Source organism: Andrographis paniculata, unplaced genomic scaffold (assembly GCF_009805555.1).
Source record: "Andrographis paniculata isolate CXL003 unplaced genomic scaffold, ASM980555v1 Contig79END, whole genome shotgun sequence".
In the NCBI taxonomy this organism is placed as follows: Eukaryota; Viridiplantae; Streptophyta; class Magnoliopsida; order Lamiales; family Acanthaceae; genus Andrographis; species Andrographis paniculata.
Genome location: NW_026137616.1, coordinates 1,670,974 through 1,688,188, shown reverse-complemented (window position 1 = coordinate 1,688,188; position 17,215 = coordinate 1,670,974). Strand labels below are relative to the sequence as shown.

General features: G+C 34.6%; 3 protein-coding genes across 5 annotated transcripts; 2 read left to right on the top strand and 1 right to left on the bottom strand.

Moving 5' to 3' along the window:
- Nucleotides 1-167: 167 nt before the first annotated feature.
- On the bottom strand, nucleotides 168-4,827 carry LOC127240167 (COP9 signalosome complex subunit 3). The gene is made up of 11 exons (XM_051258673.1): nucleotides 4,500-4,827; nucleotides 3,964-4,079; nucleotides 3,631-3,877; nucleotides 3,060-3,117; nucleotides 2,847-2,936; nucleotides 2,602-2,667; nucleotides 1,262-1,351; nucleotides 1,017-1,175; nucleotides 795-916; nucleotides 558-630; nucleotides 168-430 (listed from the first exon to the last, which is right to left on the bottom strand). Exons 1-11 carry the CDS (start codon nucleotides 4,694-4,696, stop codon nucleotides 365-367), a joined length of 1,284 nt encoding a protein of 427 aa, XP_051114630.1. The 5' UTR covers nucleotides 4,697-4,827; the 3' UTR covers nucleotides 168-364.
- Nucleotides 4,828-5,019: 192 nt separating this feature from the next.
- LOC127240164 (uncharacterized) lies at nucleotides 5,020-11,763 on the top strand. Of its 3 annotated transcripts, none has more exons than XM_051258669.1 (12): nucleotides 5,020-5,580; nucleotides 6,460-6,575; nucleotides 6,682-7,494; nucleotides 7,756-7,809; nucleotides 7,920-8,027; nucleotides 8,103-8,773; nucleotides 9,071-9,359; nucleotides 9,535-9,759; nucleotides 10,161-10,334; nucleotides 10,453-10,662; nucleotides 10,971-11,084; nucleotides 11,207-11,763. In XM_051258669.1, exons 3-12 carry the CDS (start codon nucleotides 6,772-6,774, stop codon nucleotides 11,537-11,539), a joined length of 2,901 nt encoding a protein of 966 aa, XP_051114626.1. In that variant the 5' UTR covers nucleotides 5,020-5,580; nucleotides 6,460-6,575; nucleotides 6,682-6,771; the 3' UTR covers nucleotides 11,540-11,763. The 3 variants fall into 3 exon arrangements, with proteins under 3 accessions (XP_051114626.1, XP_051114625.1, XP_051114624.1); XM_051258668.1 differs by having other exon boundaries at nucleotides 6,391-6,575; XM_051258667.1 differs by having other exon boundaries at nucleotides 6,371-6,575.
- Nucleotides 11,764-13,893: 2,130 nt separating this feature from the next.
- On the top strand, nucleotides 13,894-14,675 carry LOC127240493 (probable calcium-binding protein CML31). Its single transcript, XM_051259207.1, has one exon. The coding sequence runs from the start codon at nucleotides 13,999-14,001 to the stop codon at nucleotides 14,452-14,454; it is 456 nt and encodes a 151-aa protein (XP_051115164.1). The 5' UTR covers nucleotides 13,894-13,998; the 3' UTR covers nucleotides 14,455-14,675.
- The last annotated feature ends 2,540 nt before the right edge of the window (nucleotides 14,676-17,215 follow it).

The following is a 17,215-nucleotide window of genomic DNA, read 5'->3' as shown; positions in this document are numbered from 1 at the left end:
TATAGTGAATTGAACAACTCAATTCTTATTGCAAAGCTTGGAAATTGTTAAGCAGCAATGTTCACGATCAAGAGGTATCTGAAAACAACCCGGCCGTGTACCGGTAAAACCACCAACATTATAAAGTCAAAATGATCGAGGATTTGTAGAAATCTTGTTGCAAGGTATAGAATAAATGACTTTTTCATAAAGTTGCCCCCATACCCACCTAGCCCCGGCTCCCTTGAGCTATGAAAGTGTTCTAGTCAAGTAACATTTACGATGCTATGGAATGTGAAACGAGTTTTCCCTACTATCCAGGCTCAAAGAGTTGCGGATAGTAGTGCACTGAGGACTATGCATCTTCTCATTTATACAATACTTCTCATATATTGAACTTAGGAACAGTATCAAAATCGTCAAAATCAAATCTCTGCCGCTCCCTTCCGACCTGAATGCACACACAGACACACACAAGGGATAAAACAAATATGTCTGCTTCATTCTCATGGTAGGGAAAAAAAGGAAATACAACAAATTAAAATAATTGGATTATGTAATTGTAGCTGGTGAAATACCTTCCCTAGGTATGATGGGTCACATGACATGGCTTCGTTCATGGTTGTCAGCTTCTTTGAGAGCATCATAATCCTGAAACACAGTTCAACACAACACTTTAGCAGTGCTATCTTATCTATTGATCAATGCCTTCATGTTTCAGTTAGTAATCCACATAAGTTAAATTAATCTCTAAATATGGCATTGCAACTCAACAGGGTTAACTGTTATAGGTATTCCACAGGTGGTGCACACACCTCTGGATTGAGGTGTCAATACGTTCGATCATCTCACAAGTTTTGTATTGCTCAGGATCCTCAAGGAATCTAACCATCCCATCCTTCTGGTTGATTGTGGCGTAAATATCACCCTCTTGAATCTGTACCAGGAAAGAGGCATAACGATACATGACACTAAAAAAATAGTTCTCACAGTTGGAAAGAGAGAATAAATCGATAAGAATATCAAATCCATCCTACCATCTGAAGCACATGCATCTCAGCCTCTTTGGGGCTATTGAGTTGGACTGTATTTGCAATGTCTTGAAGGGACAGAGTCAAGTATGTCTGAGTCAACCTCTGAATGTTGCGTTTATACATAGAAGACACGACTTGTTTCACCAACCCCAGATTCTTGTCCTTAAGGTGGAGAAAATTTTGGACAAGACTTGATGTTAGTTCATGCGGTAACTCAATCTATTAACACATTAATGAAAGGGACTTACATTTTCAAACTTTTCCCTGTTTGTCTGAACACACGATTCAAGCTCTGATACTTTTCCAGTACTATAACTGCTTACTAACTCAAGGTATGGCTGCTCATATTGGAGGAAAAATGAATATTAACGGACTAGATTTTTAAATGCAGAAATATCTCATTAAACTGAGACTATATTTTTTCCATCTTAAACCACACGGTAAGAGAAAGTATCTAAATTACTTGGTTTAAATTCAGCTGGGCTAGATTTTCGAGCTCCTTCACAAACCAAACTTGAGACAGAAAGTAGTGTTGAAATCATTTAGTAGGATATTATAACAAATTTCAAACAATATTTATAACAATGATTATCATAATATAATGAATTATAATAAATAATGATATACGGAGGTCTAGGTGCAGTGATTGGAACATAATAACAACATATGTTTTCCTCAATACATATATACCAAAATAACAGAAACTTGTATGAACTACAGTGGTTTCCCAATTTTATATCACTGATATTCGGTACTTCAGAAACTTTATACAAGAAAAAAATAAACAAGTAAATAACCACTGCATTTTTAACTATGAGCTAGGGCTTGAACTCATGCCTAAACATGCTTTGAGGAAAAAGATGGAACACGCTAACATTTAATATACTGATCAGTATTTTTCATAAGGTATCAGTATATTCGCTATAATCTATTTGATTCATAGTTATACATAGTGCACAGTGTGGTGCATTGTGCGCACTATAATTATTAATCTACTTTTAATATGCGCAATTAACATATATGCACACAAGACACATGCATACATACATAGAATAAGACAAGATTGAACTTCAATACACAAGTTATAAAATATAAGTATAACAAAGAAATAACCCAATTTACGTAAGAACAGTAACTCAAACCATAAACTAGAAAAGCAGCAGTTTTATGTGAAAAAACAGAGATAGCTGCTGCCTTATAAGTCGATTGACTGGAAGCGACCAACAACATGGTGGGAGACTGAAGATAGTGATAAGAGGCACGGAGAAGATATGACAATTAGAAGAGGTGCCAGCGGCTGTGAGCTGGAGAACTTAGAAAAAGATAGAATAAAAATATTAATATCCTTTTTTTTAAAAGTTACAATAGCAGAATAATGCCAAATTAGCCCCAATAAATATAAATAGATATATAAAAAAATTACTCCTTGTGCCACAGCAAGGCATCGAGAATATTTGCATCCGAGCATTATACGATTGAACAGCCAACATTCAAAAGGGCAGTATATACAAATGTGTTAACAGATATTCACAACCAAACAACTGCTGGAAAAGACTGAATGAAATGTTTTTGGATTTGAAGAATATACCTGAGTGTAATTCTTTAAATTCCGTTGAGCTGCTGAAGAAGTGTACTTTGGGAAACTGGTAGAGAACTGCCACCAGAATCAGAATAAAAAACAGAAGTTTGCATTAATTTCAATGAACTGCTAGCTCATGTAGATAATGCATAGGCCAAACAAAAAATTATCACTGAAGACACATTGAAAAATTGAAAGTTTGAAGCTGTATAAAAGAAAGACAATCCTATATTGACACAAGTGTTCCAGAGTACCTGTCCAAGATGAATGAGAGAAACCAGAATGTATTTCTTATATGCTTCAACTGTAATAGCACTAATCATCAACAAAGGTGCAGTTACAACCTAAAAACCATAAGAAGAAAGTTAGGGGAAACGGCTAGATTGAAGCTACAAAGTTACTACATCAAAAACAAAAGATTCTGGAGCCAGCCAGTAGTTAAAATGGTCCGAACAAGGCTTGCATACATTGTGTAAGAGTTCCAATGCTTTGCGGAATTGCTTTTGTCCTATGCAAATCATGCCCCTACAGCCATATATAAAAGTGTACATCATCAGTAAACATCCCTTGTGAAAATAACAACATATAGCATTTACAGATCAAAGAACCAAATAAAACTACTGCTTTAAGTTTGGATAATTCAACATTAATAAACTGTACTGCAGCTAAGAATGCACAAGATCTTTGGACTCCACTAACCAAGACAAGGAACTTGTCAAAGTCACCAAATTTACATTCAAGCATAGATCAAGCAAAGTGGATCCACATTGAACATCTCACTCCAAAAGCTATGTGTCTGTGCGTGCATGTCAAAATTTATAAACATTATCAAACTAAAGATCTCGACGTTGCTGAATTAAAATAATACAATTATCATGTTTAGGAAATATGAAATCATAGAGTGCAAGTAAAAAGATAGTTTGTTATGAATCTTATGATGGTTATTGAACAGAATGCAAAACCTTATTTGTTATGTTAAATGAGATCAGATAACAAAAGGAGAAAAAGGAATAACTCTGGAGAGCTAAGGCGGCATACCCATAGTAACAATAGAGAAAAAGATCACGAGGCTGATCAATCTCAAATATGTCATCCTCCAAAATGGAAAGTCCTGTTTTGTAGCATTTCGATAATAAACAGAGGAGAAGAAAGTCAGGATGCAAGGTTGTTAACTGCTCAGTAGATGTTTGGAGCTTGCGCAACGCTGTCAACATTGAAGCCACACCACGAATGGGTTCATCAAGCAACATAATTTGATCCCTCAACCTTTTGCAAACAGATATAACTGCAGGTCAAGTGGCCACCGGAATTCTTTAATCAGTAAGAGATCAGCAGCCAAAAAATTCATTATAAGTTCAACAATAGACATACATTTATCAGGTACCAATCGGATTTGCTCGGCAGAGCACACATTGATAAATCTGGCTACAGTAAGGATGAACTCATTGGAGTGCTCTTTGGAAAGTGGACCATCCGTACAAGCTTCCCTGGGGACAAAATATTTGCAAAAATTGAAAGAAACCGGTAAACACAGAAGAATCAAGAAAAGTGTAGCATCTACATCGAAACATAACACGGAGATGATGCATCGCATCCATTTTACCATCTGACGCACAAGAATATAAATCATCAGGCATTTCAGGAAAATGAAACGATCAAAATTACGAGAACTACATCCCTAACTCTATATCTGGTCTATGTTACAGCAAAGCCTACTGAGGGATTAACCCAAAAACCACCCCGACAACAAAATAGAACTTTAAACCTTTGCAAAGGTCACCACAACACACGCAACGTGCACACGATAAACTCATCCAATCAGAACAAATCCGGAAGCAAGCAGGGAGAGAGGGGCTGAATTTACATTTAGGGCGAAAGGGTTAGGGCAAAAAAGGAAGGGTACGTACAAAAGATAGAGATAGCCAAGGGAATGCTGCGCTGGATCGAGTTCGTTAAGCAGAGGAGGGAGGTGAGCAGCCTCGGAGTGGAGAAAATCGTCGAACTGCTTCAAGTAGTTCCGGAGATTATTTAGGTCGGCGATGTTCCCTGAGTGCCCTTGGATTTGAGCCACCAGGGACTCCGCCGAGCCAATATTAAGATTCATCAGGCTTAGGCGTTCCTTTCAGCTAGAATTTTCCTTCGCTACCAATGGCGTGAACAGAGCTTCTATGCAGCGCTTCTCTTTGTGCGTGGGCGTCGAAGGAGACGAACTCCCATTTGCGGAAAAAAAAAAACTCATATGGAAGCTTTCCGAGCCGGGCCGGGCCGCTTCGATCCACTTAGGCCCGACCCGTTACCATAAATTGGGCCATTTTTAGGGGCTTCGATTCTTGTGACAGGCCCACGATCAATTCAATTTCTTTTTTTATTTTTTTTTGGGTCTTCTGGTTCGACAACTGCCCAGTGCCCACCTTTTGCCTTCTTCATTTGTCGGAGCTAAAAGAAGCCTGCAAATGGCGTACGCAGAAGAACATTGTAAAAAATGCTTCGCTGGAGAAGAAAGTAAGCCTTCATTGTTCGCTTGTAGAATTCCACAGGCACGCTTCAGAATGCTACAGCCTGATAAATAGAAGGAAGAAGATACAAGAATGGAGGCTGGGGAAGGGGAAGGGGATTTAGCGATGGCCAATGGCGGGCCCTAATTCCGTCTAATTGGACACTTCCTTCAAGCCTCTCCCGTCTCGTCCCATCCGTAATCGTAAGAGTAATAATTTGCTGCGATGATTTGAGTTGAGCCGCCCCTGGCCTGCAGTACTGTCCTCCTAGTATAACACGACAGAGGCGCTACAGTACACTGCTGCCAGCAACTTTATATCATTGCTGCCTCCTCCATTATTCTATTATTTGCGCTGCTGCAGCAACCACCGTTCAAACTACAAATGCTTGCTTCCTTGGAACAGCTCTGCGTGAAAATTAGAGCTTCTGAAATCTATGCATTGGAACCCGATGTTGTCATTCTGCCTCAGATTCTCGCTGGTGTCGTAGTGGGTAATGAGTTATTTTCATTTATTTTTTTTTAATTGCGTCAGTACAGAATTCAAGTTGGCGTTGTGCCTATGGTCGTGTTGTTTTGTTGTCATTCTTTATCTTATATTCTTATCTATGGTTATTGGTGAATGACGCGCTTGCTGCCGCGCGGTTTTTCTCTTGCTAAATGATTATGATGTTGTCCTTTGTCCGGCCACCGACACTCTTTGCCTAAAACGATGTGTAATTTTATATTAAGCTCTCGTTTTCAGTGGTCTCTCTCTCTTGTTTTCAAAACCGTATTAAATATTTTGCATAACTTTTTGTAGGTTTAAATTTATTAATCAATAGCCATTTACGCACGGCAGTTTGATTAGGAAACCAGATTTGAATTTGCTGCAATAATCCATATTAACAGCAAAGGATCTTCTGGCACTCCTGAGGAAGTTGTTGGGGGTGTTGATGAGTTTCTTGAACATGTTTAATTAACATTCTTTTTTGTTTTGTTTTTCTGGACCATTGTGACTCTGTAAAGAAACTTATTATTTTTTTTTTTCCAAAACCCATACTGGTGTTCTTGAACAAAAAATTCGCCCCCACACACTTTCTTCCTCGCTCCCTTCTTCTCACATCTGAATACAAAATCCCCTGCTGTTTACAAGAAGCACCTTTTCACTTTTTCTGACACTCTTTATATTTTTCCTTACACTCACATTTTACTCTGTACTTCTTGCCTGATTCTCTTCTTTAGTGAGTAGAAAAATATGCAGTGTTCTGTAGCACAAGAGTTGAATCTCCTTTACTGAAACAGTGTTGCTGGCACTGAGGCAGGCCTTTTTGGATGCCGTAATTTGAGCTGTTTGCTGTCAAAAGGTGCTTCCTGAAATGTACTGTCTGCAGTGTATTGTGCACAGACTCTTTCAAAGACGCTTCAAATTTTCGCGATATACCATCCCAACTGGTTTGGCGAAAGCTTTGCCCCCAACTGGCTGAGCTGCTACGTATGAAGCTTTAAGGTAGTTTTATTTTTGTGTATGTGTGTGCGTGTAATCCTTGTAATGTTTTGTGTGGCACAACTTGTATATGTTAATGTTGTAAGAAGTTTACAATGCCTTCTTGCAGGAGATCTTGTTTTCTTTAGCATCATTTTGTGGGTTTATTGTGATTCAATTTGATTTGAGGGGCGAAACTTGCTGCTGAGAAGAATTTGAAATGGCTCAAGGTACAAGGACTAGAACCCAGAAAAGCTCTTCGGTTCAGCTTGACTACATAATTAATATTGAGGAGATTAAACCCTGGCCCCCTACTCAGTCCCTTAGGACACTCCGTGCTGTTCAGATTCAATGGGAACATGGTGATCGAAGTTCTGGACTAAGCAGTCAAGTTGTACCTTCACTTGGGGCCGGCACAGGTGTTGGTGATGGTAGAATTGAATTCAACGAGTCTTTTAGGCTTCCAGTTACACTAATGCGAGATGTGTCTGTCAAACGAAAAACTGGACATGCATTTCATAAGAATTGCATTGATTTCAATCTTTATGAACCCCGTCGTGATAAAGCAGTTAAAGGTCAGCTGCTGGGAACTGCTGTTCTTGACTTAGCAGCACTTGGTGTTGTTAAAGAAACCTTGTCTGTCAGTATTCCGATAAACTGCAAGCGGACATATTGGAACGCTGTGCAGCCACTTCTTTACTTGAAACTTCAGTCAGTTGGTAGGGGCCGTAGTAACTCCACAAGAGAAAGCTTTGTGAGAGAAGATTCATTGGGGCAGAGTAATTATGATTCAGTTTCTGTTATGAGTGAAGAATATGCTGAAGAAGTGGAGGGTGCCCCCTTTTCCACAGATGATGACATTTCCTCACATTCATCTGTTGGTGCCGGTGTTATTTCTGCTGTTTCAGAATCCAACGGGAGTTCGCCGTCTCAATTGAAAAAGGTAATAATCAGTTTATTACTTTATTGTTTTATCCATTCATTATATCTTTGTTGCTGCAGCAGTGCAGCCACTTCTACTATGAGGGTGAAGTTCTCTTTTCTGAAAGAGATCCCCACAATCAAAACTAATACCAATAGAATATCAATAGAATGTGGCATTGAATCCGACTGCCTGTGTGTGCATGATGTTGAATGACATTATGTGGTTCAGTTCTCTTGAAATGCAGTTTATGATTATTTGATAACATGTTTGAAACTGCAGGATGGGACATCTGTAAATGGTGCTGCTGGAGAGGCCAAAACAAACAAGGAGCAGGTGAGTGAATCTAGTGTGAAATTAGAGGTGACTGCTTCCTGTTCTTCATTGGCAATTTGTCTTCTAATCACTCTTGGATTGAATGTAGAATCTTCTCTCAAATTGTGCAGTTATCAGCTGCACTGGACACAGAAAAACAGCAGAACTCCTACAATGGAAAAAATGGTTCTGAAAAAGAAGCAGAATGCAATCAGAAGGATGCTGTAAATGGTCCCAAGGTACCAACAATTTCTACAATCCCTTACATATTCAGATTGCCAAACGGATGAACATCTTTTTCTTGGCCCTTGTAGGGTGATGTGCATATAGAAGAACCCAGCACTGAAAAACCAAACATGCCCCACAATGGTACTACAGAAGAAAAGACCACAGAAGAAGTTCAAATTTATGAAGAAGAGATAAGTATCTGTGAAGAGAAAGAGCAGTTTCCTAAGAACAATTTATTGAATTGCGATTCTGAAGTCGATATTCAGAAGCAGGTATCATTGGACAATAGTTCACTTAATAATGTCAAGGAAACTTCTGCAAGTTGTGTCAGTATTTCAAATATTGATACATCAAAGAATGGGAAGTCAGTTCGATCACTAGGAGACTCAAGTTGGAATCATGTATCAGTTCAGAGCAATCAGTGTCTTCCTGCTCAAAGTTCAATGAGCAATGAGTGTAAAGATGCATTGAAGGATTCAAGAAGCCTGCTTTCTGATAGTAAACTCCAGCATTTGGAACGCAGAATTAAAATCCTGGAGGGAGAGTTGAGGGAAGCTGCTGCCATAGAAGTTGGTCTATATTCTGTGATTGCAGAACATGGAAGTTCCATGACCAAAGTTCACGCTCCAGCTCGACGCCTCGTAAGATCCTATTTTTATGCCAGCAAACTGAGTTCAGAGTCAAGAGGGAGTGCTGCAAAAAGCATCGTCTCTGGATTAGTTTTAGTTTCCAAAGCATGCGGAAATGATGTCCCAAGGTATGAACATGCACATTATGATTCTTCCAAAACTTGTTTCCTTTTTGAGTTTGATTTAAATGAATATAGTTGTAAGTTCCTTTCAATCTTCTTTTTAAGTTTACACCTTTTTTTTTAAAGCATGTGTAATTCAAGAGGTTGCTTTGGAAGCACAATCTTACATCATAGAATCAAGGATATTTCTGTCCGCTAAAGCACACCCTACTGCTCAATTAATCTGTCAGGAATAATATTTTACAAGTAAACATGTTCTCAGCCTGTGTATATAATGTTATAATTCCTTTTCGGCTGATACAGACTAACTTTCTGGCTGTCAAATTCCATTGTACTGAGAGTGATTATGAGCACATCCTTCGGGGACAGTAAGCTGCCCACTGCTGATGGACCTGTTATTGCGACAGAGGACAACTTGAACGGGAAGAAAAAATCTTCTCCACTTAAATGGGAATCCTTCCCCAAGAATGGTACAAAAATTTATATCGAGGAAGGCTTTGGTGATTGGAGGAATCCTGTGACATTTGTGGCTGCATTGGAAAAGATTGAAGCATGGATATTTTCCCGTATTATTGAGTCTATATGGTGGCAGGTACTCTTTTCTTTCTACTTTTTTTTTCTTCTCATGTTATATGGATTGTGTTGATAATTTTACATATGAACTCAGGAGTATAGTATACTAATTGATGTAGTTAAGATTTTTCCTGACATCAATTAAATGTCTGTGCGAATATCTCACTAAGTTGTTCTCGGATTTTCTTCCCTAGACTTTTACACCACATATGCAGCCTGGTAATGCTGAAGTGATTCGTAGCAGTTTGGATGCTGAATCTAACAAGACACTTCAAAGAACATGCAGTTCCATTGATCAACAGCAGGGTAACTTTTCTACAGAACTCTGGAAAATGGCTTTCCGTGATGCATATGAAAAGATATGTCCTCTTCGAGCTGGAGGACATGACTGTAGCTGCTTGCCTGTACTCTCGAGAGTGGTACTTTCTTACATGCCTATTCGTTAATATGCAATACTGAAGAATCTATGTTAATTCCTGAAACTATATTACATGCATGGTAAATTATTCTCGGTTGTTTATCTTATCTTTAGCTCATTTGTCCATGACTCACGAAAAGAAAAGATGCATACATCAATCATGATATTTTTGCTATGCCCCGCTAAACTTCTGCCATATTCTTTCTGCTTGAGTTTTATACGAAAAGACTGGAACTTAGGACCACTTTGATAAATTTCCCGAAAGTAAAAAGACTATCGATAGTGGTTCAAACAGCAAACTTAAACAACTATATCTGAGCATGACTATGTAGAAGTATTCATTGTTACATCGATCTTTCAAGTCTGTGAAACCTGATTGGTGATTCACTCTTATGTGACTAGATAATGGAGCAACTGGTAGCTAGACTAGACGTGGCTATGTTCAATGCCATCCTTCGAGAATCAGCAGATGAAATTCCAACAGATCCTGTTGCTGATCCTATCAGCGATGCCAAAGTCCTTCCCATTCCAGCTGGGAAAGCTAGCTTTGGTGCTGGTGCTCAACTGAAAACTGCGGTGAGAAGATGTCTGAAACGAGCTTTTATTACATAGCACCATTCCATCAATATATGATGTCATCGCTACATTGGACTGCAGCACCTGTTACTACTATTCATGTTTTTGTGTGTGACAGATTGGAAATTGGTCCAGATGGCTTACTGATCTCTTTGGCATTGATGACTCTGATGATTTGGTTGAAGATAAGTCCGACTTGGAGATTACAAGTGATAATGAGGGTACCGATCAGGATGCACCATCGAAGTCCTTCCGTCTGCTCAATGCACTCAGTGATCTTATGATGCTTCCCAAGGACTTGCTATTAAGCCAAACTGTCAGAAAAGAGGTTTACCTCAAAACTCCATGTCTTATTAGCGTGCACACATACACACACTAATATATGTATATACCGGATCAACATATATTATATGGGTGACTATCATATGTTTATACATATCAACGTATGTTATGTTAAAAAATAGCATATATTGAGTTATAATATAATATATGTAGTATTATAAATATGCTGAAATATATATAAATATATGCTAGTCACTCATGTAGTTGATCCCATGCCCTATATATATATATAGAGAGAGAGAGAGAGAGGGAGAGACTATTGCCTTTTATTCATCCAAATTTGTTAATTGCCAGGTGTGCCCTACATTCGGCCCACCAATAATAGCGACGGTTCTCAACTCATTTTCCCCGGATGAATTCTGCCCCGACCCAATTCCTGCAGTCGTACTCCAGGCCTTAAATTCAGAGGTTTGCTCCATCTTCATTTTTCTTGTGATCAAAGCGGAAATGACAAAACAATTGCATTCATTCATTTCATTGTGCCCTCTCTTTGCTCATTAACACATTGTCGTAATTATCATTGTAATCAGTTGGCAGAAGAGGAGGATCAGGGTGACGGCCTTGTTATGAACTTCCCCTGCGGTGCTGCTCCAATTGTGTACAAGCCACCTGCAGCTGTAGCAGTAGCTGCTATCCTGCAGCTGGGAGAGTTTGGTGGTCAGTCTGATCAAGTTGTGCTGAGACGGAGCCGATCATCAGTTCTGAAGAAGTCGCAGACGAGTGATGACGAGCTGGAGGAATTAGATTCTCCGCTGAACTCCATCATCCGTGGGAAGGCATCGGTGGAGAATGATAACAGATCAAGTGGAAATACTGCTTTGAGGTATAAACTTCTGCGCGATGTGTGGATAAATTGCGAATGATATATGTAGGGATCGAGCTGAGGTAGGATCGACAGTACCAGTTTGAACATGTATGTAGGACAAGAATGCTGTTCGACTTCAGTATCTATTTGTTTCGAAGCGACTCGAGGTTTTCGACTTACACCTTAAGTAGGAATGTACATATATGTGTGTGTGGTATGCTATTTCATTCTCTTTACTCTTCTACATTGAGGGATGAATAGTTACTATTTGAATTTTAGTGATTTTTCACTATGGGTGTGTTTGTTTGGGATTGGATTTTACACTATTTTTTCTATTTTTTCTCCAAAAAAATATCAAATCAAAATACTTGTTTTTTATTTTTTATATTATACTAAAAATTAATTTTATATTTAAAACATTACATCATACAGTTATTCAAATTTAAAATTTTTATTTCAAATTCAAAATTCAAATCTCCAAACAAAGACACTGCTGTCACTTTTTCTTTTGAGAATGTATTATAAGCTTTAATTTTATTTTAAAAAATTTAATTTTTTTTATTTTAATTATACTAACTAGTTATCTTAATGTTAATTTAAAATTATTTTTATTAAATAATACTCATTCCGTCCGAAGAGAGTTATCTTATTTTTCCATTTTTGTTCATTCCTAAAGAATTGTCTTATTTCCTTATTCAGTAATCGTGATTCACTTTATAACAAAATTATTTCTACTTTTCTAAAGTACTCGTAATTATTAATCTAATCTATTTTTTAAAATCATTAAAAAAACAAGGTATTTTAGTCTTTTTTACGAAGGAGTGAGTATTAAATACTCCACGAAATTAGTCAACTTTTCATTTTTTAGCCGTCCATGAAATTAGTTCACTTTCTTATTTAGTAATAATTAATAACTAATACTTCTAATTAAAAAAAAACTTAACTATATTTTATTAACTTACTAATATCTTTAGTTTTATTATTTGTTAATTGTAAATTTAGAAGTTGGATTAAAATTTTGAATAATAAAAATAATAAATATTTAATATTATATAAATAAATATTCATTTAATTTTAAAATTAAATTTTAATGTAATATATAATAAAATTTGATATTTGATTTAAAATTTTATGGCTGAAAATTTAATTAAAAATGAGATTTGATATTGATTTTGTTGTTCAAAAAAAATAAAAAATAGAATTTATTTATAAAGCAAAATTATAAACTTATTTTTAATTTTGATATTTGACGTAAAATATTATATTCTAATGTAGAATATACAATTTAGTTAGAGATAATTTGAGATAGCATACCGAAAATATTGAAATATATTGTATACCGTACCAAAATTTTTAATTTATTAAAAAATATATCGATATTGTATCAATATACAAAAATACCATTTTTTTAAATTATCTATATACACTGAAAATATCTTATTGTATATCGTTATTATACAAAAAAAAGTCATATTGTATCGAAATTTTGAAATTTCTTCGTATTTTTTTTACGAGTATGCATGTTATTTCCGTAATTCAGTATTTTTTATTCATAAATTCGGTATACTACGGTACGGTAAAATATCATACCAAAAATTTTATACGGTACGAATGGGATGTGATATTAAATTTAGTATGTCATAACAAACTATCTCTAAGAACAACCAAATTCGACAAATTTTATGTATTGTTGATATAATTTTTTTATTAATTTTTTATTGTATAAATTACATTTAAGTTATTAAAATTATTTTTTTTTAATCTAAATGCATGTATTGATTTACAATAAATATAATAATTATAATTTTTTAAAAATAATATCCGTAAATAAAAAATTCAATATTTAAAAATTAAAATAAAAAATATTTTAACTTTTAATTTAATATTTTATCAAATAAAAAATATTTAATATAACATTTTATTACATTCATTAATCAAACTAATTAACTATTTGACACAATATTTCTCAAACTACGTGCTAAAAAAGAAATTGGACTAATTTTATAGAACGGAGGGAGTATTAATTTAATAAAAGTTCAAACTTTCGTACCAATAAAAACACACCTTTGTTTTTTTTTTTTTTTGTTTTTTTTTTTAAAAAATAATACTAAAATAATTTAAAATAAAAATGGCATAGAAATCAGTAAAAATGAAGAGAGTTGGGCAGAAGTAAAAACAAAGGCAGTAGTGGGTGAGGGTGAGGCGTGTTGGTGGGATGTCTAATGTCTTAACCGTATCCAACCCGTATCGTAAAACATACTTACTCAGTTTAATTAATTAATTAAAATAAATAAACGTGTAGTTCTGGAAAGTCAACAGACTCGGTTCTGTGTGTTCCGTTGGGTCAGCCCTGACGCCACGCTCATCCTTTTCCCCCTTGTTCAATAACTGACTATAAATAATCCTCACGACACATCTCATCTTCTCCAACAATTCACTTCAATTTACACTACAATCAATCACATCTTCGTCTTCCCCAATTAATTGCCTGCAGCTCTATAATACACAAATCAATTGATGGAAGATCAATTGTACAACCGAGTATTCAGCCACTTCGACGCGAACAAGGACGGCAAGATATGCGCCGCGGAGCTGCTCCAGTGCCTGGCCTCTATTGGAGCGGAGATGACGCCGGAGGAGGCGGCGGCCGCCGTGGCGGCCATGGATTCCGACGGGGACGGCCTGCTGTCTCTGGAAGATTTTCTGCGGATAGTGGAGGCGGCCGGAGAGGAGGAGAAGACCAGAGATTTGAAGGCGGCGTTCGGGATGTACGAGGAGAGCGCCGGCGCCGGCGGATGTATCACGCCTAAATCCCTGCGGAGAATGCTGAGCAGACTGGGGGTGGGGGAGAAGACCGCCATTACTGTTGAAGATTGCAGAGGAATGATAGCTTCTTTTGATCTCAATGGCGATGGCGTCCTCAGCTTTCATGAGTTCGTCGCCATGATGTCCCCCTCCTCCTCCTCCTCCTGATCTTCATCTCCTCCATAGCTACTGTTTCTTCCAGCTTGATTTATATATATATATATATATGTATGTATTTATTCCTAGGTCGATCAGTTTGTGAATTCTCTATATTTTCTGATCGACGACATATATGATTCTTTAGTTTTAGGGTTTTGTAGCTGATGATGATTGTTCATTGATTTTTTTAATTAAATAAATAAATATTAATTAATTTTTTTTTATCTTCACTTCATGTTTCAAATTATACTATCTGTTTAACATTACAAATATCTTTACAATTTACAATATATTACATAAATATCATTATATTTATATCGTACATACTAATAAGATTATTTTAGTCATTTTTACTTTATTCCTACTATATTTTAATATAATATTAATATTTTTAAAACAACTGAATATTTAATTTCGAGAAAGAGGGCCTCGTCTTGACTTCTACCTATATGAATTATTATTTTATTATTAGTTGTGACGAAGAGAGTGATGACTACGAAAGTAAATTGTTTGATTACTTAAAAAGAACAAATCAATTCAACGGTCGTACTCATATGAATTGAATACGAATTTTTAGTAAATATTAATCCTTCGCTCCCGTAAATATAGTCTTAATTGGTTGGACACGGAATTTAATGAATATTGATATTATATTAGTAGTTGGTAAAAAGGATGGATAAAAGACTTTTTTGCTCTTGTGAATATACTTGTGTAAAAAATAGTGACAATTGTGTAATAAAAATGAAAAAGTAGGGATAATTTTACGGTGATATGATTATTTATGAAAATAAGACTATTATTTTGAGACAGACAAAAATGATAAACAACACTATTGTATTGAGACGATGGAGTATATTATATTCATTAATTATGACATAAAGTGTTTGTTTCTTTAATCCCAAACCCCAAGTTTTTACTATTTGGATTCTCGGTTTATCAAAAAAATATATTTTTTCTTTCACAAAACATCTCATCGTACATTATTTTAATACCGAACTCAAACCAAAATTTTCCAAACAACATTAAAAAAAAAACATACCATTTAATATTTTAGAAAGTATATAAGTTAAAAAAATAAAATAAAATTTTGGATAGACGTCAAAGTCTGTTCTGCTACCATATGTAACGTCTTTGGATGCTAACACGTTCGGCGCTTAGGCCCCGCCCGTATTGAGGCCTAGACCAATTATCTTCTGTGCGCAACAAGCATTGATATACTATATGAGAGAATTATACATAATACGTACTTGCACCAAGACATATGTCATCAATCTATCGTACAGGACAAAAAGTTCACACAACTATGACCGAGAACTTGGAGCCAATAGTGAACCCGTATAATATTCTCCTACTTCAAGTCGCAAATGTCCTCATGCAACGCTATTTAATATAAATTAAGAAATGTATAAAAATTATTTGTTATAAATAGAAGTGGACAAGTAAAAAAAAAAAAACAAACATAGATTTGATGGACGAGAGTAATATTCTACAAAATATATATATATAATTCTCTTGAACTCTATTTTTTTAAAAAAAAGAAAAAAAAATCCTTTTGCTGCAGTTTTTAAAATGTCATAGTTTTGATAATTTTATTTATAATACCTTATAAATTATTTTTAAAAAGTTTAAAAGAGAACAAAGTTAGTATATAGTAAATTTTTAATATTTTAAATTAAATAAATAATAAAAAATTTAGGATAAAAATAGTATAAAAAACAATGAGTTATGTAATGCGTAAAATAAGTAATCTTCTTTAATTAATGCATGTTTGAACTGTAATAACAGTTTGCAACGATCCACGTGAAAATAAAAAATAAACACAATACGCCAATATATACATAAGGCCATCTGCAATCCATTACCTTCATTTATCTAGTTTTAACTTCAAATATGCAGTTGCTACGGTAATTTTAGTTTAACCATAACTCCATTTTTCACTATTATTCTTCAAATATTCAATTTTTCCTATTATTTTAAACAACTTTTTATTTTTATAATTTAAAATAAAATTTAAAAAAAAATTAAAAATTAAAAATTAAAATTAAAATTATAATTTTTAAAAATTAAAAAATTTAAAAAAAATAAATAAATAAATTTGGTGCATGAAATGGCGTATGGTTGGAGCAGCATTGCGGCAAAAATGGAATTGAAACACCATAAATAGAGGTCGGTTGGAGATGCTCTAAGAGTGTGTTTAGTGGGTGTTTTTTTAATAACAATTGATATATGATACTGAATATATATATATATATATATTTATTAATAAAAAATGTAATTATTATTTTAAAAATTATTAATAAATTCAATATTAACAAAATAATAGTAATAATAATAATATTGATTAATAATAAAAAAAAACTAATTTAATTTTTTTTTATGGTTCAATTGTATGCTCAAATATTTGGACACAAAATTTTAGTAAAAATAAATAATAATAAATTTTAATAAAAATAAATAATAATTGTCACGTTTTGTCTTTTAGTATAATAAAAATTACAAAAAGTAAATATATTTTTGTTAAATGTAAAATGAGAATATTTGTTTACAATCATTAAAAAAAATATATATATATATTTAAATGATATATGGAGTATATATAATGAGTTTGTTTGTTTGTTAGTTCCAAAATATTATTTGATTTTAAATAATTTATTAAAATATTAATAAATTATAAATAGTGGTAAGGAGACATGAATACTCCCTCATCTTTTATCTTTTTATTTTCCATATAAATTTTAATTTCTATAGAATTTATTTCTTTTCTTAATTT

Coding starts and splice junctions, on each gene's coding strand:
- LOC127240167 (XM_051258673.1), bottom strand. CDS start 4,696: ATGAATCTTAATATTGGCTCGGCGGAGTCCCTGGTGGCTCAAATCCAA. Junction 3,118..3,630: donor TTTCTCTATTGTTACTATGG/GTATGCCGCCTT, acceptor ATATGGCTGTAG/GGGCATGATTTGCATAGGAC. Junction 1,176..1,261: donor ACAGGGAAAAGTTTGAAAAT/GTAAGTCCCTTT, acceptor CTCCACCTTAAG/GACAAGAATCTGGGGTTGGT.
- LOC127240493 (XM_051259207.1), top strand. CDS start 13,999: ATGGAAGATCAATTGTACAACCGAGTATTCAGCCACTTCGACGCGAAC.
- LOC127240164 (XM_051258669.1), top strand. CDS start 6,772: ATGGCTCAAGGTACAAGGACTAGAACCCAGAAAAGCTCTTCGGTTCAG. Junction 9,760..10,160: donor TGCCTGTACTCTCGAGAGTG/GTACTTTCTTAC, acceptor TTATGTGACTAG/ATAATGGAGCAACTGGTAGC. Junction 10,663..10,970: donor GCCAAACTGTCAGAAAAGAG/GTTTACCTCAAA, acceptor GTTAATTGCCAG/GTGTGCCCTACATTCGGCCC.